General features: G+C 46.9%; 1 protein-coding gene and 1 long non-coding RNA gene across 2 annotated transcripts in view; one reads left to right on the top strand and one right to left on the bottom strand.

Moving 5' to 3' along the window:
* LOC144791354 (uncharacterized) overlaps positions 1 to 17,921 on the top strand; it is a 227,164-nt gene that overhangs the window by 69,687 nt on the left and 139,556 nt on the right. The gene's annotated exons all lie outside the window — the stretch shown is intronic.
* Positions 1 to 17,921, bottom strand: part of LOC144791352 (matrix metalloproteinase-23-like) — a 103,254-nt gene that overhangs the window by 54,440 nt on the left and 30,893 nt on the right. Inside the window, exon 3 of the mRNA XM_078666030.1 lies at positions 15,305 to 15,441. Coding sequence (XP_078522156.1) covers positions 15,305 to 15,441 — 137 coding nt within the window. The remainder of the gene's footprint in view (positions 1 to 15,304; positions 15,442 to 17,921) is intronic.

The raw sequence follows: 17,921 nt of genomic DNA, 5'->3' as shown, positions 1-17,921 counted from the left end.
AAAACAGTCTCACTTTAATGGCGGCCACGCCCCTAACTTTAGACGCGGCTCGTCTAGAGAAAGAAGCGTGGCCTCTATCCAAGTACAGGCGCAATATAGGGCAATTGGAAACAAAAAATATTGCAATTCAAGAGGTCTCGCATTGCGAGAATTTAAGCTATTGACATTGACAATGCCAATGGCTCAGAGTTTCGTAAATGTGAGACCTACTGCATTGCAATTGCTTGTTATCACCAGTTATGTAATTGATTGTTTCTTTTTGCCCTCTTGTCCAATTGGCCCGCCATAATCTTTCAAGAGGTGCATTTCACATGTCCTGATGACGAACCCGTTCTTAATTCACGGGTCGAAACATCGACGATTCAGTTTTGGCTTGATGCGTTATTTACGCCTTACCTTGTATCTGTTTGCATTTACCATCCAACTCGCTTCACACTTCCTTGAGTCTTCTGTATTTTATTTGTAACTATTGTCACAATTCATGTGCACTGTGCCACTGTTCACCAGCTCTACTATCCTGGGGAGTGTGGGCTTCAGCAGTCCTCCTGTCCTGGAGAATGTGAGCACCTGCAGCTCTCCTGTCCTGGGGAGGGTGGGCACCATCAGCTCTCCTATCCTGGGGGGTGTGGGCTTCAGCAGTCCTCCTGTCCTGGAGAATGTGAGCACCTGCAGCTCTCCTGTCCTGGGGAATGTGGGTGTGAAGAACTCTCCTGTCCTGGAAATGTGGGCACCAGCAGTTTCCTGTCCTGGGGAGGGTGGGCACCATTAGCTGTCTTGTCCTGTGAGGTGTGGGCTTCAGCAGCTCTCCTGTCCTGGGAATGTGGGCACCTGCAGCTTTCCTGGGAACGTGGGCACTAACAGCTCTCTTGATCTGGGGTATATGGGCACCAGCAGCTCTCCTGTCCTGGGGAGTGTGGGCTTCAGCAGCTCTCCTGTCCTGGGAATGTGGGCACCAGCCGCTCTCCTGTCCTGGGAATGTGGGCACCAGCAGTTCTCTTCATCTGGGGAGTGTGGGCTTCAGCAGCTCTCCTGTCCTGGGAATGTGGGCACCAGCAGCTCTACTGTCCTGGGAATGTGGGCTCCAGCAGCTCTCCTGTCCTGGGAATGTGGGCACCAGCAGTTCTTTTCATCTGGGGAGTGTGGGCTTCAGCAGCTCTCCTGTCCTGGGAATGTGGGCACCAGCAGCTCTACTGTCCTGGGAATGTGGGCACCAGCAGCTCTACTGTCCTGGGAATGTGGGCACCAGCAGCTCTCCTGTCCTAGGGAGTGTGGGCACCAGCAGCTCTCACCTATACCATGGAAGGCGGGTACCAGCAGCTCTTACTTACCCCATGGAAGGCGGGTATCAGCAGCTCTCCCCTGTACCATGGAAGACGGGTACCAGCAGCTCTCCCCTATACCATGGAAGGCGGGTACCAGCAGCTCTCCCCTATACCATGGAAGGCGGGTACCAGCAGCTCTCCCCTATACCATGGAAGGCGGGTACGAGCAGCTCTCCCTTACCCCATGGAAGGCGGGTATCAGCAGCTCTTCCCCTATACCATGGAAGACGGGTACCAGCAGCTCTCCCCTATTCCATGAAAGGCGGGTACCAGCAGCTCTCACCTATACCATGGAAGGCGGGTACCAGCAGCTCTCCCCTATACCATGGAAGGCGGGTACCAGCAGCTCTCCCCTGTACAATGGAAGGCGGGTACCAGCAGCTCTCCCTTTTCTAATGGAAGGCAAGTACCAGCAGCTCTCCCTTACCCCATGGAAGGCGGGTACCAGCAGCTCTCCCCTATACCATGGAAGGCGTGTACCAGCAGCTCTCCCTTACCCCATCGAAGGCGGGTACCAACAGCTCTCCCCTGTACCATGGAAGGCGTGTACCAGCAGCTCTCTTTTCTAATGGAAGGCGGGTACCAGCAGCTCTCCCCTATACCATGAAAGGCGAGTAACAGCAGCTCTCCCCTATACCATGGAAGGCGGGTACCAGCAGCTCTCCCCTATACCACGGAAGGCGGGTACCAGCAGCTCTCCCCTGTACCATGGAAGGCGGGTACCAGCAGCTCTCCCCTATACCACGGAAGGCGGGTACCAGCAGCTCTCCCCTGTACCATGGAAGACGGGTACCAGCAGCTCTCCCTTACCCCATGGAAGGCGGGTATCAGCAGCTCTCCCCTGTACCATGGAAGGCGGGTACCAGCAGCTCTCCCATGTCCTATTAAAGCCGGTTTCCGCCTCGTGCTGTGGGCTTTGCTGAGTGCGCAGTTGCACATGTGGCTCACACCTGTTGTCTCGTGTTCTTTCTTATGCCTTTTCCTACCTTCCTCTTACATCGTTCACAGTTTGGAAGGGTTGTGTTGGCAAAGATTGAAGGGTCCCAGCTTCCTGCACACTACCTACAGCACTCACTCCGCATGCTTTGAGGGCCTTAAAAAAGAGCCTTTTCTGCCCTCCCAGGAGTCCTCTTTCCTACCATAACGCCCCGTCAAGGACACATTTGAATAAAACATTTATATAGCGCTTACTATCCCTATGTAGGGCACTGAGGCGCTTGCCTACTTGGGAAGAATGATACACCATGTATGAAGGGTGTGTGGTTGGAAGGATGTTGTCATTATTTTGATCCTGTTTTGGAAGTATTTCCGTGTCATGCATGAGGATCACTGATCCAGTGGAACCAATGGATCTCCTCTGCTGCGGAGCACAACCATGAGCGAACCGATGCATCACCACTGCTGCGTGGAACAAAAACACTGCAAAGACCTGCATTGCAGCGCACCACTCCATCGGAACTGCCACTGCGTGATGCGTCCTTGACGCATTCCCTAGCATTCCTGGTCTACGTCTACCTTGACGACGACACCAGACTTCAGCAGTCCTCCTGTCCTGGAGAATGTGAGCACCTGCAGCTCTCCTGTCCTGGGGAGGGTGGGCACCATCAGCTCTCCTATCCTGGGGGGTGTGGGCTTCAGCAGTCCTCCTGTCCTGGAGAATGTGAGCACCTGCAGCTCTCCTGTCCTGGGGAGGGTGGGCACCATCAGCTCTCCTATCCTGGGGGGTGTGGGCTTCAGCAGTCCTCCTGTCCTGGAGAATGTGAGCACCTGCAGCTCTCCTGTCCTGGGGAATGTGGGTGTGAAGAACTCTCCTGTCCTGGAAATGTGGGCACCAGCAGTTTCCTGTCCTGGGGAGGGTGGGCACCATTAGCTGTCTTGTCCTGTGAGGTGTGGGCTTCAGCAGCTCTCCTGTCCTGGGAATGTGGGCACCTGCAGCTTTCCTGGGAACGTGGGCACTAACAGCTCTCTTGATCTGGGGTATGTGGGCACCAGCAGCTCTCCTGTCCTGGGGAGTGTGGGCTTCAGCAGCTCTCCTGTCCTGGGAATGTGGGCACCAGCCGCTCTCCTGTCCTGGGAATGTGGGCACCAGCAGTTCTCTTCATCTGGGGAGTGTGGGCTTCAGCAGCTCTCCTGTCCTGGGAATGTGGGCACCAGCAGCTCTACTGTCCTGGGAATGTGGGCTCCAGCAGCTCTCCTGTCCTGGGAATGTGGGCACCAGCAGTTCTTTTCATCTGGGGAGTGTGGGCTTCAGCAGCTCTCCTGTCCTGGGAATGTGGGCACCAGCAGCTCTACTGTCCTGGGAATGTGGGCACCAGCAGCTCTACTGGCCTGGGAATGTGGGCACCAGCAGCTCTCCTGTCCTAGGGAGTGTGGGCACCAGCAGCTCTCACCTATACCATGGAAGGCGGGTACCAGTAGCTCTTACTTACCCCATGGAAGGCGGGTATCAGCAGCTCTCCCCTGTACCATGGAAGACGGGTACCAGCAGCTCTCCCCTATACCATGGAAGGCGGGTACCAGCAGCTCTCCCCTATACCATGGAAGGCGGGTACCAGCAGCTCTCCCCTATACCATGGAAGGCGGGTACGAGCAACTCTCCCTTACCCCATGGAAGGCGGGTACCAGCAGCTCTTCCCCTATACCATGGAAGACGGGTACCAGCAGCTCTCCCCTATTCCATGAAAGGCGGGTACCAGCAGCTCTCACCTATACCATGGAAGGCGGGTACCAGCAGCTCTCCCCTATACCATGGAAGGCGGGTACCAGCAGCTCTCCCCTGTACAATGGAAGGCGGGTACCAGCAGCTCTCCCTTTTCTAATGGAAGGCAAGTACCAGCAGCTCTCCCTTACCCCATGGAAGGCGGGTACCAGCAGCTCTCCCCTATACCATGGAAGGCGTGTACCAGCAGCTCTCCCTTACCCCATCGAAGGCGGGTACCAACAGCTCTCCCCTGTACCATGGAAGGCGTGTACCAGCAGCTCTCTTTTCTAATGGAAGGCGGGTACCAGCAGCTCTCCCCTATACCATGAAAGGCGAGTAACAGCAGCTCTCCCCTATACCATGGAAGGCGGGTACCAGCAGCTCTCCCCTATACCACGGAAGGCGGGTACCAGCAGCTCTCCCCTGTACCATGGAAGGCGGGTACCAGCAGCTCTCCCCTATACCACGGAAGGCGGGTACCAGCAGCTCTCCCCTGTACCATGGAAGACGGGTACCAGCAGCTCTCCCTTACCCCATGGAAGGCGGGTATCAGCAGCTCTCCCCTGTACCATGGAAGGCGGGTACCAGCAGCTCTCCCATGTCCTATTAAAGCCGGTTTCCGCCTCGTGCTGTGGGCTTTGCTGAGTGCGCAGTTGCACATGTGGCTCACACCTGTTGTCTCGTGTTCTTTCTTATGCCTTTTCCTACCTTCCTCTTACATCGTTCACAGTTTGGAAGGGTTGTGTTGGCAAAGATTGAAGGGTCCCAGCTTCCTGCACACTACCTACAGCACTCACTCCGCATGCTTTGAGGGCCTTAAAAAAGAGCCTTTTCTGCCCTCCCAGGAGTCCTCTTTCCTACCATAACGCCCCGTCAAGGACACATTTGAATAAAACATTTATATAGCGCTTACTATCCCTATGTAGGGCACTGAGGCGCTTGCCTACTTGGGAAGAATGATACACCATGTATGAAGGGTGTGTGGTTGGAAGGATGTTGTCATTATTTTGATCCTGTTTTGGAAGTATTTCCGTGTCATGCATGAGGATCACTGATCCAGTGGAACCAATGGATCTCCTCTGCTGCGGAGCACAACCATGAGCGAACCGATGCATCACCACTGCTGCGTGGAACAAAAACACTGCAAAGACCTGCATTGCAGCGCACCACTCCATCGGAACTGCCACTGCGTGATGCGTCCTTGACGCATTCCCTAGCATTCCTGGTCTACGTCTACCTTGACGACGACACCAGACTCCGCATCGCAGCCTCGCAGCTCGTCGGAACCGATGCACCACCCAGACTGCACAATGCATACTTGACACCGGCCTTCTGCGTTTCAAGTCCTTGTCGACAGGATCCTTGATGACCACGCAGAGGGCAATAGCTGACTTAATCTCCCCGACGGCCCTCAAGCTCCTGGATCCCCCTAGGAGTGAAATGTTTACGCTTTACAAATGTGGAATTATTTAGTTAATTTAAAGGGCCACATAGGTGAGCAGTGAATCAGAATAGCGGTGGGTTCATTTGGCTTTAACTGAATGAGTGACCTAACAAAGTTCATGCTGATTGGACAGAAAATCTGGAATGATTGACACAATTGATGTGCGGTTTGAGAATGTAGTGTTTGGTTGGTCAGTATCTGATCAGTGTCTAAAGGGAGCCAGCACTGTATCTAGTCGCTTTGGAGGCCAAGACTGGACAAGCTAAGGTTACCAGATGACTCCATGCCATCAGAGACATTTTGTTCCAGTCAGTCTTTGCTTTGACATATCACTGGTTTCGAGTTTTGGAGTTCAATGGCTTTCATCAGAATGAAACAAGGCTACAACTCCCAGAATGCATTTAGTATATCGGAAGACAGCAAAAGCCTGGAAAATAGTGCCCCTGTTGACATGAAGTCATCGGGTAATCTCAAGCAAATCGTGATGGCTTGGATGATTGACATGAGTGAGCGGATATTTTAAATTATTATGTACTACATTGTTTTGTAATTTTATTTATAAAGCCCTTACAATCCCTTACTAGACGCTGAAGCACTTAGTAGCATGCTACTCCTGAGCCCAAGGTTAGTGGTTAATCCATTGGTTTTTAACAGTTGTTGCTTAATCTTGTGTTCTCAAATGAATATTTTGCTCCAAGCCATATACAGAGAGGTGACATGCAGAGTATGGAAGGTAAGGGAGAGAGGAGCAATTGAACTTTTTTAAATTAATGATATTTGTTTTGCACTGCTTTAGGAATGTAATGGGAGGAGTCTTTTGGGATGGCATGACTCCTGGAGATGGAAAACCGTAAAAGAAGCAACATTATGGGGTCTATTATAATGTTGGGCGCATCGCCACCGCCCACATGGCGGTGGCGATCCGCCCGACATTATCCCCCGCCCGCCTCCCATTTCCCCCGCCATATTATGATGGCTGGGGGTACCGCGGCGGGAAGACCGTCCACCGCTTTTCCGCCCTGTTGACGTGTCAACCAGGCGGAAAACGGTTGAACTACTATGGATGGTGGGTTTGCAAGACACCGCCATCCATAGTACTATGCAGGCGGGAAGCAGCCTTTCGAAAAGGCATGCGGTCTCCGTATGTGGGGGCCCGTTGCGGGTCCCCAGGGTAATGGGGGGGTACCTATGGTACCTCCAGCAGTTGCATGCACAATGTGGCAGGCAACGCGTGGTTCCTGCCCCGTTGTGCATGCAAATGCGCACAGTGCAGCCACAGCATTGTGGCGGGTGGTGCTGTGTGCACCGCCCGTCGCAATGTTGTGGATGGGGATGCCACCGTGTGGTGGCATCCTAGTTGCCGGTGCGGGACCACCGCACCACTGGCGGCCGGGCCCAGCACCACTAGGGTGGCGTCCTAGTAGGCCCCTAAGTGTTCAACTGGTGCTCTCTGATCAGCGCCTAGAGAGAGCCAGTCCGGTATCTAGGCACTGTGAGCTTGCTCAGGAGCCCCTTGGTGGAGACGTCCTGGTAGGTCAGGGAAGCAGGAAGGTTTCGAGGTTTCCTGGAGGAAGGCCGGGTTCAGTTGTCCAGATGGCGCTGCCTCGGAAGGAGAGCTGACTGCGGCCTCTTATTGCAGAGTCAGTGCATAGATCTCTGGAATCTATTCCCGAGGTATGTGGAGCGGCCCTGCAAGGCTTTGAAAGAAGCTCTGTCTGATCTGGAGCCAGCAGCCCAATGGCAGACTTGCAGGTTTTCTGGGAACACAGTCTGGCTCTAGAGTCCTGTATTTTGTGGATATATTATACATTATCCGGTGTAGGGAGTGGGGCCTGGCCAAAAATTTGAGCTCCATCGACTTTGCCTGTTATGAGAGCGTTTCTTGGGTGTGAAATTAGGAAACGACCTTAGTATGACGAAGAACAAGATAGTGTGTATTCAGTGCTTCAATTAATCCCAGCCACTGGGAATTACCAAGGGCCACATTCCCACCCGTCATTTCTATTGCACACCAGGAAGAGAGCAGCCATATGCAAATCAGCCTTTGTCCTGTGCCAATTACATCAGCCCAGACCGAAATACCAGGCCGCGTTCCATCTAGAAGAAAACACAAACAACCCCAGACTCACATCCATCATGTTGGGCCTCATAAGTGAGGTACAGCTTGAGTTGCATGGCAAAGTGACGTACAGGGCGCACATCTAGGGATACCAGTCACACTCCGGGGTCTCACTTAGAGCAAACATTGGCAAAGCCAATAGGTCTCTCCTATGCAAGAGCTATTGGCTTTGCCAATGTGTTTTAGCCATATTGTACAACAGCGCGGCTGCTGATTTAGCATGGCTAAATGTTAGTGGCATAGAGGAGAGCGGTGTGCAGTGGTGTGTCGTGGAATAGAATGGAGAAGAGTGGATTGGAGTGGTGTGTCGTAGCGTGGCATAGAGTGTCGTGGAGTGGCATACCGCAGTGCGAAGTGAAGTGTTGTGGAGTAGATTGGAGTGGAGTAGTGTGGAATGGAGAGGCACAGTGGAATAAAGTGTTGTAGATGAAAGGGGTGTGGTCTGAAATGAAGTGGTGCACATTGGAGGGGTGTAGAGTGGAGAAGAGCGTCGTACAGCGCAGTGGCATAGAGTGGAATAGAGTGTTGTACAGTAGAATGGTATAGAGTTGAGTGTTGAAGAATGGAGTGTCATAGAGCGGAGTAAAAATGAGTGGAGTGTCATAGAGTGGAGTAAAATGGAGTGGATGTCGTAGAGTGGAGTAAAGTGGAGTGGTGTAGATCGGCATAGAGTGGGGGGCGTAGAGTGTCGGGGAGGGTCGCAGAGTTGAAGGTATTAGAGTAGACTAAAGTGTCATGGTGGGGCATAGAGTCTCATAGAGTGGAGTAGAGGGATGTTGAGTGGCATAGAGTGGAGTAAAGTGTCCTAGAGTGGAGTAGCATAGAGTGAAATAAAGTGGAATAAAGTGTCAGAGTGGAGTGACATAGTGAGGAGTATCGTGGAGTGTCATAGAGTAGAGTGGAGTATGCATGGTGTGATCGTACACTGCCATTACAGACAACACATTTTCAATTACAATAACCAATTAATTTGCACAGCCAGTTTTACTGATATAATTATACAGTGCACAAACAATGATGTGTAGAAATTGATTTGTTTTGATAATATTAAAATATTTGTTTCCACCACACTTCAGAATTACAAAAAATGTGCTTGATTTGCACATTCCTTATTCTGAAATATTTGCATTGTTCATTTACATACATTTAAATGTTGTTGTGTGAAAGAAAAAAACCTTTCCTTTCCTGTACCCAGCAAGATTGTCATGTTAATCCTTTCACTTTGAGGTCAGAGAAAGTAAAGTAAACACCAAGCTCCCTCGGAACACAGAGTCTGACATTTGGCCTCTGTCTTTGAATGCACAGCAAAAGTGATAAGATAAGAACAACATTTATAGGGCTATTTATGGAAAGCGGGCACTCATGAAGGATTACAGTAAACAGGCTATGCTCCACAAGACTGACTACCTCAAGCTGGACAGCCTAAAACAAATAAAGTCAGCATATAGAAAACAAGTACATATGAGTTACAAACCACAAAGCCAATGGTAAGCAATGGGCAGAATAGATTCTCAGGGAAGCTTTCAGAATGTCCACAAGAAGTATTTCCGCTGTCTTGTAGGCTTCTACCTAAAAACTAAAACGTGATGGGTCGAATGCTTGAGTTAATCTGAGCAGCTCACATGACTAAGACCAGCTAGCTTGAGACAGGGATAGACTACTTCCTTCCACCCACAGCTCAGATCACACACTAGGAAGCTTCCACTTGACTCTCTTATGGTTAATTAAAGACATTTGTAAGGTGCACTCTACAAAAAAGGTCACTTGGTGAGAGTTGTCCAAAGTTAAGTAACAAAGATGTGATTGAAGGTGCTTCTTGAAAATGGGTAGTGAGGATATGTGCCTTTGATCATGTGGTTGTGAAATGCAGAAGGAAGGACCGTGTTTTCCTAAGATTCTTTAGCTTTCAGTTTGAAATGGGGAATAGAGAGGTTGTTTGTCTTAACTCTCTTATACAGTCCCTCACAGTGAGAAACCTTAAACATAATAAACAACTCCAGTATGCGCCTGGAAACCTTTGTAACCACCACAGCAAGGTACTTTATGTTGATAATATATAACATTAGCCCCCAGCACACTGAAAAAGTCGTGCACAAAGAGCAAGCAATACTGGTTGATATAACAGTGGCCCAGCCATCCTTTGCTGAGTATGCATTTGCACCGTTTAGCAACAGAAACCCTCTTCTGCCTCGCCAGAGACTAAAAATAGGATGTTATACAAAGTGCTTACCAAAGTCTTCAAGACCTTCCAAACAGAAATGCCTGATACTCCACAAACATACGTCTTGCTTCAACTCCTTCAAAAACCACGTTCTGCTTACAACCTCTATACCACCAACCGCATCTTCAAGATTCTGCCTCCTGAGCCCCTTAAACTGAAACTCTTCTTCAGAAGACATGCGGGCATTAACATCTCATTGGAATTTTAAACTGCCCTAAAAAAATCACCCACCAAACTCGAGCCTCATAGTGGCATCTGACCCCCTCCTGAAACTGCTCTTTCCACTCCCTAGCCTAAACATCTGAACCTGGCCACCACAAACTTGTTATCAACTACAAAATAAAATGTATAATTGTTATGTCTGGCAAAGCCAACCTCTTGAGTACAACACACAGAAAGCAAACCACTGGTTTGTTTGATTGAGTCTCTGCATCCTTTGGCTTGAGACATTGTCAATCATATCTTGAATAAGTCCAAATGCATATCCTTCTGCCTCCAATGAACTGATTCCTTTGAAATGCACGAGACTATTTTACGTCTGAGGAGTACACTCAGTCTTCACACTTCTTGTCACATTCAATAATTTATCTGATATTTGCTCCATACAAAAAACATTTTTTTTTATTGCGAGACAGGTTATTTCAATTTACCATAAAATAATTTATTGCTAGAGAAGCCAAAGGACGAGTCCACTAATTGTGTCCATTACACAAACAATCCTTAGACGTCCCTAGCAAATAGAATAAGCCACCAGACTGATACTATCCACCGAGCAGCTCTTCCACACCTGCCTGATGTTAAAAACATATCACCAAACCTATTGGTTTTGGTATAGCCACTTTATGTTGTTTGTAACTGAAAATGCAAGCCAGGCTTTGTGACTTTGCCAGTGCTTATTTATTATTATATCATGTGTTATTTGCAGAGCACAAAGAATGCCGCCTCAAACAAACTTCATAGGATTTAACAAACTAAACAAACACTTAAAACAACACTAAATCCTTAATCATATACAATCAATTATAAATAAACCACCTAAAATTATTGAATATATAGGACAAATAATTAAAATACAAGCAACTTAAATACATAACATCAATCGCTATACCTTGCACCAAATAAACTATACATGATTACAGTATGGAATTGAGAGTATTTGCCCAAGAATTAAGAGTGTCAACTCCTCAATCTTCTCTAGGTACATCTATACATTTTCTTTATGATTTTGTGATTCCCTCTTCCTAATGGATTTACCCATATGGATTTACCCATGCCGCACATGGTCTAATGTAACACTTCTGCAACTATGTAAAGTGTGTCTGGAAGAAATACTGCTTTTGTTCTTGTAGCCAATAATAAAATAGATAATTTGTTTCACATAGTGATTTGTGGCGGCAGAGGCTTTTCACCCCAGCACTTTGGGACCCAAAGATGAAATATCGTTTTATCCAGATTTAAAAAAAAATCTTAGTTTGGTGGTAACCTGTATGTTAAGTCTGTTATATTTAAATAAACATTGTTGGCATTACTGTGCATCTTAAGGGTACAGAATATGGAGGAGGTAGTTTAGTTATAGTTTTATGCAAGCCTGAGGCATTCTAGATTTTAATTGAAAATATGTTTAATTCTTAGAATGAATGAAAGGTAAGGGATAAAGAGAACATGTTCGATTTACAGTAAAGGTGGAGCAGGGGAAGGAAGTCAAGAAAACGATTTTAGACAGCAGAGAGAGGTGAGAGATGGAGAAGCCACTATAGAGGAGGAAGAAGAGTTAGGGCAGAAGAGAAAGAGTTAAAGTGATAGAAGATGTAGGTAACATTTTAATGTAAAATAGAGCAAATGTGACAGAAAGAGAAGTGTTAAGGGGAACACGAGGTAAAATAGGGAAGGGAAGTAAAGGAGAGGTAATACAGAACAGAAGTAATACAGTGGGGGTACAAAAGAGTAGGAAAGCAGGAAGAGATTGAAAAGCAAAGACACAAAGAATAATCATAGAGAAAGGAGTGGAAAGGGTATGCCGGAAGGTGAGGTAAGGATTTCTTGATGCAGAAAAATGATCTGCAGATTGTAGAGCATTGAGGCTTTCAGCCTGGAATGTTAGTATGTCATCTGTAGGGGGATTCTACTGAGAGTCATTTGGTCCTAGTGCAGACAGGAGTTGAAGTTAGTAGGGCTGCTAAAATAAAGGGAACTTTTATCTGTGATCACACTCTTTCTTGGCCTGCACACCGACGTTTTTATAAACTTAACAAGTTGCTGGTCCTGAGAAACTCCTCTCTTCCAGGATGTATGTGACTATGCAAGTGGGTGAGGGGTCTGCCCTAGCAGTACAGCACACATAATAGATAAATAGGAGACCAGCTCTGTTTGAAATTGTTTTTCACAATGTTGGTTTTTAATGTATTATTTGGAATTTCAAAAGCCTTCCTTAAAATCGAATTTCAGAAGGATTGTAAATTGATACATATTCAAATTAAACACTTCTTAAAACATTTCACCTTTTTAGGATCATGCCCTTTTACCAGAATAGTCATTTTAAATCCCTTATAAAGTAAATGACAACTGAAAGTAGACTTCAAAACAAATTACACATTTTAAACTTTAAGACACCTCAGTGATGTTCGTGAGATGCACTTCCTCAACCTTCCTAAGTCTGTGTCCCTGCATACTATATATCGAGTGGTGTAGTGAGTTGTATGTCATAATAGTTTACAGAAATATCATCTGGCATACATGTTGTGTCCTAAATACTGTTAACTAAAATATTACCCCCTTGGGTTTAGATTTTCTATTGGTAACTCCAGTTGGGTGATACTTTTCTAGACAATATTTAGGACTCAATTTGTATGTCAGACAATAGTCTGGTACTAGGCCAATGTCCTGGAAGTGTGTGGTGTGCAGTGGTGTTGTATAGTGTGTTCTATAGCGTGTGGTATGTTGGGTAATATTGTATGCAAAGTGGTAGAGAGATATTTTTAGGGTGTGATGTGTTGTTGGTTGGTGTGATCCAGAGCGACATGATGGTTCAAGATATGGTGTCATTTGATTGGGTGGGGTAGGCTGTGTAAAGTGGTGTAGTGAGATGTGATGCAATGCGGTCCATATTGTGAAAATTGTTGGACAAGCAGTGTGTTGTGGAGAGATGTGGTGTTTGATCGAATGTCGCATTGTAATATGGTATAGCTAAGTTTGTGTGTTGTATGGAGTGTAGCAGTGTGATGTGATGCACTATGGTAAGGAGTGATATCGCACTGGCATTTGTGTAATGGTGTAATGTGGTGTGCAGTTGGTTAGATATGTGGTGTAGCATGGTATGTATAATGTTGGATGGTGTGATGTGGTTCTTACAGTCTTGTGTAGTGTACTGTCGCAAGGTGTTCCACAGCTTTAGGTGTGCTGTTATGTTTTATGGTGTGAAGTAATGTGATGTTCTATGATGGGGTAATGTGTAATGTGATGTTGTGTGACGTATTTAATGGTGTTAAGTGGTGTTTGGTTGTGTAGGATTATGTTGCTATGGTGAGGTATGGTGTAGATTTGTGATGTATATGCTCTACCATGGTACTCAGAGATTTGGTGGAGTGGTGTGATATGGTGATGGTTATTGTGTGTTGAGATGAAGCGTGACAGATGTGCTGAAGAGATACAATGTGATGTGGTCAGGTCTGGCACATTTCATGGTGTTGTGTGATATGATGTGGTTTCTTGTAATATTAGAATGATGTGTGTTGTAAGACATGGTAGAGTTTGCAATGGAATTGGGTAGTCTGATGTAATGTTGTTCAATGCATTGTGGGTATTGTGCTTTGAAGAGCAGTGTAATGAGGAGTTGAATAGTATGATGGTGTCTAGTATTGTGGGGCGAGGAGGTGTCAATGCTGCGTTATGTTGTTATGAAATACTGGGTTAAGTAGAATGATGCGGAGTGAATCAGTGCAGTGCCATTATGTGTTATGTATAGTGTTGCATGGAGTAATGTGGTCTTGGTATGATGCTGGGTGGTGTTTGACCTTCTGTGGTCTAGTGCAAAGTGAGGTTTATTGTGCAGTGGAGTGTGGTTCAGTTTTGTATGTTGTGGAGGTGTGGTGTGATGAGGGGAAAGGTGGAGTTTAGTAACAGAGGTTCTTGTACTGCTAAGTAAGGGGCTCATTACAATGGCGGGTGGACTGATGTCCGCCTGCCATTGTTGCGGTGCTGGGATCGCCCGCCAGACGTGCGCCCGGCCTTTTGACATTGCGGACGGTGCTGCTGGCTGTAGCACCGCATGCAATGTCATAAGTGGTTGCACAGCATTTCCCTGCACCACGTAGTGCCTGCCACTTGGTGCATGGAAATGGTACCCCTCCCCAGTGCAACCCCCCCACACACGGAGGGGGCCCGCAACGGCCCCCCTAATCCACCCTTCGCCTGTCTTTTTGCAGTGGGATGACCGCCGCAAAAAGACAGGTGGAAAGGGATTCCGTATTCCCTACGGCGGTGCCTGCAAGGCACTACCGCAATGCTGCCCTGTGTCCTGGTTCCGCAAGGCGGATGGAAAAGGACCGCCTTGCGGAACTGTGTCATACGGACTTTCCGTCCGCCGCGGGCACATTGGGATTCCCACCGCCAACCTAATTTGGCGATGGGAATTTCCTCTGTGATGGCGGAAAGACCACCACTGCCGACTCAGCGGTATTTCCGCCATCATAATGAGCCCCTAAGTTTTCCGGCCCAGTTGAATTAGTCTGCCAATTTCTCCTTTTGTGGCCTCCTATAAACCATAGAGAGGAGGATGGTGAGAGAACAATGGATCAGCATGATGTCCATCCAAGACCTCCTCCAGAGCTCAACTGACCAAACGTGGATATTTGGAGAAAAAAAAACAGTGGGCTGAGAATGAAGGGGCTTGCTCTTAGGATTGGATGGACATTGGGATCATCAGCTATCCAGCCTGCTATACAGCCCTGTGGTAGACACACAATATACAATGTATTTGTAGGCATGTATGTAATTTGCTGACTTCCCCCCCTCCCCCCCCCCCCACCTTAAATCTTCCTGGAGATGGTTGGGCACACTTGTTACACTAGGTACAATGAGGGCCGGAAACAACACTTTTCCAGGGCTGCCTTTAGCTTCCGTCAGTGCTTAATTTGTACTGGTGTTTACTGGTGATTGGCACCAACACTTATTTGTGACAGGCCACCATATTGTGGAAATCTATACCTATGTTTGAGCAGAGCACACCAGCAGATTGTTTTAAAATGTATCAATTTAACATACCTTAAAAATAGTAATTAGAGCGCGTCCAGATCATTCCTGACCTTGACTAGTCCAAACTGTCACATTTGTAGGAGTGTGAGAATTACTTGTTATTATTTGTACTGGCATTTGGTAGAGCTCTGGCAGGATCAGTTTGGGGTGCAATCTGAGGTGGCCTCATAGGAAATAATTTGGGCCCTGGCACTTAAAAAAAAGAAAATTCAAGTGCTTGTGGACCACCACTGGAGCCTTCACTCACCTATCTTGAGATCAGACTCCTCCTGCGACAGCACACGCCTGAAGGTTAGAGGAGATGCGTTGCTCCACATCTTGAAGGCTATGGCAAAAGCTTTGTCTGTGTCTTCTCTGTTCAGTGTGCTGGGGTACTGGACGATCCTGTAAGTGGAACAGAGATGAAAACCAGTCTGGAGTGTTAAGGTGTGGCGACCCAGCAGTGTCAGGTGGTGTAATTTGTAAAAACAACTGGCTAAAATGAGTGAAAGTGGAAACATGAGATATGAACATACTTTGTCCCAGTGAAGTTCATTCTCTCCTGGGTCCATGAAACCCCTGCTGTGTATCATATATATCCATCCTTTTTCACTTATCCTATCGCAGCAGTTAAACCCCTTCAGAAAAAACAACGAGCCGACCCTACGACTCTCTCTAATCTCCGTCCTGTCTCCCTGCTTCCGTGCCTCAGCAAAATCACAGAGAAATTAGTCAATAGCCAACTGATCTCTTTTTTAGAAGAGGCTTATATTCTGCATCCAGCCAATCAGGCTTCAGGCCTAAGCATTCAACAGAATCGGCATTATTACACACCCCGCAGACTCTCAAATCTGCTTTAGATCGGGGGAAAAACACGGTGCTTATTTTATTAGATCTATCAGCTGCATTTGATATGATCTCCCATGACATTTTGTTGGACCATCTTAAACATTTTGACCTGGCTGAAATCTATTGTGTCCAACCGGAGACAAGTAGTCACTCTTGGCCATTATCAGTCAGCAGAAAAACCCTCACCTTCTGTGGTTCCACAGGGCTCTGCTTTGAGTCCAGTGCTGTTTAATCTTTATATGGCCCCCCTCATTAATCTGATATCCTCATTCAACATTAACACCATCTCGTATGCTGATACTAGTTAATTCTGGTGTTAGACAAACACTCCACCAAGGCCGAAGAGAATCTCCAACTTTGCCTCACAGCTGTATTTCACTGGATGGCAGGGAATCACCTCAAGTGTAATACTAAAAAAACTGAGATTTTGCCACTAGAAAAATCCAATACTTTCTCGCCCTGCCTATGGTGGCCTAAAGATATCCCTCCTCCTCCCAACACAATAAACATAGTAAAGAATTTGGGAGTGAAATTCAATTCCTAATTATCCTTTCATCAACAAGCTCTGGCTGTGACAGGCCCGTGCTTTCACTTGATAAAGTTCCTTAAAAAGTTCTTTGACCTGCTCCCCTGCATGGCGAGAAAGGCAGTGGTAGTAGCCCTAATTACCTCGAGATTGGATTATTGTAACAGCTTATATGCAGGGACCATTAAGTCCGTCCTCAACAAATTACATATAGTCCAACATGCAGCTGCACTTTTAGTCCTGAAGTGGACACTAGGCTTTTCAGCCTCAGCAGCCCTTAAGTCGTTCCACTGGCTTCCCATGCATAAAAGAGCCCTTTTAAAGATCCTGGTAATTACCTACAGAGCTTTTAGATCATCAGGACCTATATACCAAAAGTCTAAGTTCACCTCCTATGTGACGCAGCACCTCCCAGATCCTCGTCAGCGAACCTCCTTAAGCCTCCTAGCTTTAGGTGCATCACTAAGGGAGGCAAATCAGTTGCTGTCCTAGGGACCAAAGCCTGGAGTCTTCTTCCCAGCCATCTTCATTTTATTCAGACAGAACTAAACTTCAGGAAAACCCTGAAAACCTGGAATTTGTGTGCCCCAGACATCTTATGCCTCTCACTTATCTGAGCTCTGAGTTACTTTCTGTACCTTGTCTAGGGTCCTGCATATCGCCATGATACTCTACGGAGTGAAAGATGCGCTCTATAAATTCTATATACCATAACAAATCCTCTGACGGCCACAGAAGGGAGGAGCTATGGTGAATGTTAGTCTCTCAGCCACCTATATTTACTACTATTTTGAAACATAATTTCCCAGTAATGTCTTGCCTCTTCCATAATCCTTCCACACATTGTCTTTCTTCCTATTGCTTTTGTTATATCCCAAACATCTCTCTCTCCACTGCTGTTCTTTCTTTTGCAATATGCACTTGCTTGTGACCTTTTATTACTGTTAACCCTCCTTTTATCTTTTTAGATTCTTTTACTCCTTCTGATTTATCCAGTCTTCATCCCCAGCCCTTTTATCTTCCAATTCAATCCCATTTTTCCTCTGCAGTGACCTTCTCTTACAATTATGTACACTGAAAAGGCTTACTGTACACATTGGAGGAGACAGAAGATGTTTCTTGACAGAGATATTCATGTTAGGTCTGGCCAGACCCTATGTGGTCAACAGAAAAAAGATCTTTGAGAGGCACTACTAAAGTTAGGTTTTAGCTCTGCCCAAATGTTGATTCTGTTCAAGTACAGCATTTGATTGAGCAGAAACGGAGTACTCCCACTGAATAGAATAATTTTACTGCACACTTTGCCTTGTGGGAAGGTTTAGGTTTAATCCTACAAGATTGAGTTGATTGTGGAGACAAGCCAAGGGTCAAGGCTATAGAACTGATCTATTTATTATGAAAGGTTACAATGCAGGCAGTAGGCCTAACATTTATTCTGAAATCATATTAAATCCAATAGATGTTGAAGGGTGCAGTCATTTTGCTGAAGCCTGCAAAATGTTGTGTGTAA

This window comes from Lissotriton helveticus, chromosome 11, assembly GCF_964261635.1.
Source record: "Lissotriton helveticus chromosome 11, aLisHel1.1, whole genome shotgun sequence".
NCBI lineage: Eukaryota > Metazoa > Chordata > Amphibia > Caudata > Salamandridae > Lissotriton > Lissotriton helveticus.
This window is presented reverse-complemented; position numbering and strand designations above follow the sequence as displayed.